Below are 6,059 nucleotides of genomic sequence, written 5' to 3' on the forward strand. Positions count from 1 at the left end.
CTTTAATATTTGAATACCGAATTTATGAGGGTTTTTCCTATTGACGATACACTTGTATGGTTTCTCAATGCTATTTTTAGTAACACGAAATGCATTTGGTTTAGGAGGGCTGCGTTATTCCGGTATTAGACAATTGGATATTCATCTATATTGTTTCTCATCATCATCAGGCAGGTAAATTCATGTCTGCTATGTGCATAATATTAAAGCATTTTACTAGAGTAACTCAGGGAACCTTACAGGTTAGCTCAGTAATGTTGGCGCCTACACAAATAATTCCCACCACTAGAGTGTGACATTTCGTCATGTTTGTACACATGTTTCTATAGATCCATTATAATTTATATCCCTTTATAAAATGGATGGCAATTTATTTTTATATTATAGACCTGAAATATCAATTGAAACTGGAGTTTACTTTTATTTGTTAATGTCATAAAAACATGTAAACACTACATGATCACAAGATCAGTTATAAGTATTTAAATAGTATTATGTATTAAATATACAGCAGAGCTATGGAGAATTGCTGCTGGAGGGAAGTATTATTCCAGTAGACGATAATTGAACATGTATCTATAGTTTATCAACACTGCAAACCATAGCATTGTGCAATAAACAGATTACCCATGCACTTCTCCACCGTGTATCCAACTGACTTACTGACGGGTTGGAGAGGTCCCACAATAATAACTTGTCCTCATTGGTTTGGTTAACTTTGTACTAATGAACTGAAACCAATTCATTTGCATATGAAATTGGGATGTGAACCAACAGAGACATATAGTCAGTTAATTTTGCATAATTCTATAATGCTGTCACACCATTTTTCCACTGAACATCGTCATTGATTATCTTAATCTCACCACTCTCTTACATACAGTAAACAGCTTCCATTTCAGTGTCTCCAGTCCTCTTGCTAGAGCACTTTGGACTAGACCAGCACTTTGGATCAAATACTGGATATGCCCATCTATAGTATGTGAGTTTCATCACGTCATCAAATGCTCTAATACCAGCAGAGCTAGTGACATATCATTACGGTGATACTGTATCTTCCACCACAGCATATTCTAGACTAGTCTTCATTTTGCACACATTTTGCATACAGAGGGAGCTTTTCATTTACTGTATGTTCACTCTCCATGTACAGTAACGGTATCTCTAAGAATAGCAAATGTAACCACCCTAGATACAGAAGTAGGACATGTGGTGTGAGTCAACAAAGGACCCTACTTTCCTGCATTTTCTGCGAGACCTGCATTTCAAATTCTTATGCATGGACAAATTGGATATTCTATGCTGTTACCTTGGAAACAGGCATGTGTCCTTGTGTAGGAGCTGAAGCAAATTGTCCTTGTGTGCCCTAGACATGGAAGAAAACCTGCATATGATACTGAAGCCTATCCATTCATACTTTCATGTTTGTAACTTGTTGGTTCATTTTATCTTGATCTTCATAGAGAAAATGAATGTTCCTTATTAAAAATGTAGCCATATTTAACAGATTTTATAATTAGAGACATCATGGTATTCAATGTGCAAGAAACAGCAGTGGCCACTGACGCATGGTATCTGTACTTCACTTTACTGAACACCTGTGCAGTACCGTACTTCAGACCTTAGCATGACTAAGCAGGTTTTTGAAACGACTAATGACCTTGCTAGAGATCCCTGCCATTTGTAGACTTAAGATGCACTTCTTTCACATATGAAATAAAACACTTAAATGCTTTTTGTTATATTAATATATGTATTTATTGTTAACCATTTTGTTTTCATCATCTTTTATTTGAGTCTTTGTAAATCGTACAGGCCCTATGTGCGTGGACCTACCATCACGGTACACACATTGGCACAACAAGATTGGTGAGAAATAGATATCATCTAATCACACATTTTATCACACAATTTAAAGATTTTTGCAAGGACTAGTAAGTAACTATAACAAATTTGAACTTGATTTATCAAAATGAGCATTGAAATAGGATGTGCCAAAAGAAAACATTACACCGTGATACATTCCAATATTAAATGATCCAAATATAAATAAAATAAAAAATAAAACATGAAATAAAATTATAACATGTACAGCAGTTAAATAGCTCTGATGGGTGTTGTAAGTTTTGCCATGAGGGTGCCTCCAAAGCACCATGCTCTCGCTAACATGAAATAAAATAACCTCTGTTTTTAAATAAGAAACTGCTGACAATATAAAAATACATGGCATTGTAGTTCATTAAATAAACCAACAATTTATATATAAAATATTATATTGACGTGTATAAAAATATGCCTAACAACTTCTTGAAAAGGGTAACAGCCATAAGCTTTTTTTTGTCTGCCACTTCAGAACACACAATGTCAACCACAAAAATCCAACATATGTACAAACAATCAACTATTATAGCAGTCAGAATGCCATTTTGACAAAAAATAATTGAACAACGCATCCAAGATCATGTTTTATATGACTATCTTTTCTGACTTGGTTATAAGATAAATGTCAAATTCAAGCAGTACTGCATGGAAATAGATACTCCAAAATAAATTAATAGAAAAGGAATATTCAATTAATTCGGTAATGATAATGTCAGTGTATCTTTGGAGAGAGGGAGAGAGGATGGTGAAGAAGACACACATTGTGTCACACCACCAGCGTAACAGTATTTCAGCCCACTGAGATAGTAACAAACACAGGCAGTGTTAGCTATCCTAAAGAGAAAATCTACAACGAAGCCAGGACAAGAGCCAGGGAATTAGATTATTCAGAGATACAGCTTGATCAGTTGAGGCAGTTATGAGCATTGGAGCAGTAATGTGAGATTACAGGCTACACCATGTCACTGAATGATTCAGACGACGTTTGCTGCAACTGTTGAACATTCAGGTTGATGTTGCTACTGTACTGTACTGTATGTGTCTTTGTTTTTTGATGGTCTATAGAGAGGACAGTAACCTAATCTGGGTGAGTTTCCATAGGAAGTGGTTGATCCCTGGTGTCTCCTGTCCAGGCAGTGTCTAGCACAAGCTAAAGCCACCCCCTCTCCCTGTACTCCTCCTCATCCTCCTCTTCCTCCAGGTTCAGAGTTTTGGGACAGAGACATCCCTCACTCCACATCGCATGGTAAAGTGCCATTTTCGCTGGCACGTGAAGGCAAGGCGGTACCCAGCTCATCCACACACCAACAGTGGCCGCGTTGCATGCCCTTGGAGGAGCGACACTGTGTAAGAGAGAGTTGATATGTCATAGTGCAGCATTGACAGGCTATAGCTAACAGGCTCAGGGCAAAGAGTCCTTTATTTTCTACCCTTTGGTCATGGAGAAATCTGGGTAGGATTGAATAGAGGGCTAGCATGGAACTCTCACATGCTCACACATGCTCCCATGAACACACGCACACGCACACACACACACACACACACACACACACACACACACAGACACAGACACACATACAGACACACACACACACACACACACACACACACACACACGTACACACACACAAACACACACGCACGCATGCACACACACACACACACACACACACACACACACACACACACACACACAGCTTTCACATCTCTTTAGTAGCTACAGTACCTGTTTTTTCCTGTAGAAGCCTCGAGTGTCACAGTTGGGGATATAGATGTCACGGTCAGACTGGAAGACTGTCAGCTCAAGACCACGCAGGACAGAATTGAGCAGCTTACGGCAGGGTGACTAAAAAGAACAACTCGAGGTAAATTCATAGATAACAACAGAAAGATAAGAAAGTACTTCTTATCAACTGAATGATCATTAGCCATTCCTTTAGGTGATACTGATAGTAGAAAACCTATTAGTATAATAACACGTATAGATATTGTAAGAGGATTGAGGTCAGTACAGTGATGCAGCAAGAAGCCAGAAGCAAACATTATTAGATGTCACATAATATCATGTCATTATATAACGGTATTGTATTGTTACACAAGGCTGTGCTTTTCAGGTCACTGAGTGGTTTGAAGCGAGTGAATGACTGTTTCATAGTCAATAGTGTGCCATTATGAAATAATTGTGCCAATTATGATCTAAATCCAACACTGAGTTTGAGTTTTACTGTGTAGATCAACCTCATAAAGTGAGAAATCCGAGGCCGCCATGGTCGAGTCTAAACTTTACTGATTCACATCATGCTCAATTAGTTCTGCCGCATAGCAGCATACACATCATGCACCATAATGCATGGCTTTGGAGCAGTATATACGCTGTATCACCCAGATAGCAGTGCTGCCACAGTACAGCTATAACTCTCTCCATGTCTGAGTCCATCCACCATACAGCATCTTCTTGTGTGAATATGAACATATTATGTAAGCAGCTCTATGTATTTTCTCAGATTTAGGCATATCTGGGTGAGGGTAAGCAGAAATGATGAGCTCCATGCATCAAGTGGCATAGCCAGATATCATAGTTGAAAAAAACTTACTTTGTCTATCTCACCACTATTTGAAGGATGTGAACCTAAGAGAGAACAGCACATTAATGACAAACCAAGAGATTAGGACACACAGACATAAAACCATCTCTAATATCAATTGCAAGTTAGAAGATGTGTTTTATGAGAAGCAGTTAGATGCATACACAGAGAACATGAAGAAAGCATAATACAGTATAGATACAGACTTTCGTTGAGACCTAATTTCCAACGGTATTATTTCCCGTGCAATGTCCTACCGAAGGAATCGCAGTGGCTGAGTTTGAACAGTAGGTGGAGACCATTGCAATAGAAAGCAGCATAATCTGAATGTAGGTGACAGTGTGACAGTCACACACACATTCTGAATACTCAGAAGATGCATACATAGATCACAATCCTCTCTTTGAAATGCATGTGCGCACCATACACATCACATGTACTGTACATGCACCCACTCACATGCACGCAGACACACACACACGCACACACACACACACACGCGCGCGCGCGCGCACACACACACACACACACACACACACACACACACACAGCTAAAAAGAACCTCAGGGGGGTCCTATTGTAGTGTAGTGCATCGTAGCGTAATCACATGAATATTAGTAGCTATTTGCAGCATTTGCGACTCCTACAGTAGCAGCCACTCAGATTCCATGTTTGTCACAAGACACCATAGCATTCTGCAGCACAGTGATTAGGGCAAGCACTTGCAAATCCAATTTCTGGTGCCTAGAACGCATCCAAAATTAAATGTCACACTGGTCTACACACCAGCTCCACATGCAATCCTCACAGTGATGGGGAGAATATGTATGTGGAACCACTGCTGTTCGCCATGGTTAAGCTGGAGTATAATTGCCTGACACTCACAGTTAAAAGCGTTGGTGTGTGTGTGTGTGTGTCTTACCTGTGGGGTGGGGCCTCTCGGTGGGACTGGTCCTGCTGTGCTTTGCGCAGAAGCCCCTGCCCTGCAGCAGAGCCTGGAGGGGGCTGTGTTCCCGAGGCGGGGGCACGCAGCGTAGCCCCTTGGCACAGCTCAGGGTATACACACCACAGGGCTCACCCTGGGCCAACACGGATGTACTGCCTGCACCAATATGGTCCCGGGGGGCCCGACCTGCCTCTCTACAGGAGGGACATCCCTTGTAGGGGCCCAAGCGGTTAGCCAGAGTCCAAGATCCGCAGTGAGCTACCAGCAATAAGACAATGGTCGTTAAGTTAGAGAGGAGAGGCATCTTCTGTCCAGGTCTCAGGTTCTCCACACTCCCTCAGTCAAATGTGGCTGATGCTATTTCTGGATGTATATTTATCTCTTTCTCTCTCCCTCTCTCCCTCTCTCTCTCTCTCTCTCTCTCTCCTCTCTGCCTTCCTTCTTTCCGTCTCTTCAGCTTTCCTTGGTGCTTAGCCGGGTGAGTCCCCTGCAGTGCCAGAGGAGACAAACGGAGATCGAGAGAGACACAGCAAAGCAGCAGCTTTTAAAGATCTGAAAGGCGGTGATAGAGAGGGAGAGAGAGAGGGAGAGCACAGTTATGACACCTTCAGGGGCTGGGACTCAGAGAGAGAGAGAGGGGGGGGGGG

General features: G+C 41.3%; 1 protein-coding gene across 1 annotated transcript; it reads right to left on the reverse strand.

The window, feature by feature from the left end:
* Positions 1-3,110: 3,110 nt before the first annotated feature.
* On the reverse strand, positions 3,111-5,734 carry igfbp6b (insulin-like growth factor binding protein 6b; the record flags this gene model as incomplete). Its single annotated transcript, XM_080535213.1, has 4 exons — positions 5,389-5,734; positions 4,476-4,510; positions 3,608-3,727; positions 3,111-3,224 (listed from the first exon to the last, which is right to left on the reverse strand). Exons 1-4 carry the CDS (start codon positions 5,714-5,716, stop codon positions 3,111-3,113), a joined length of 597 nt encoding a protein of 198 aa, XP_080391339.1. The 5' UTR covers positions 5,717-5,734.
* Between the last annotated feature and the right edge of the window lie 325 nt (positions 5,735-6,059).

Source organism: Nansenia antarctica (assembly GCF_963989245.1).
Source record: "Nansenia antarctica genome assembly, chromosome: 6".
In the NCBI taxonomy this organism is placed as follows: Eukaryota; Metazoa; Chordata; class Actinopteri; order Argentiniformes; family Microstomatidae; genus Nansenia; species Nansenia antarctica.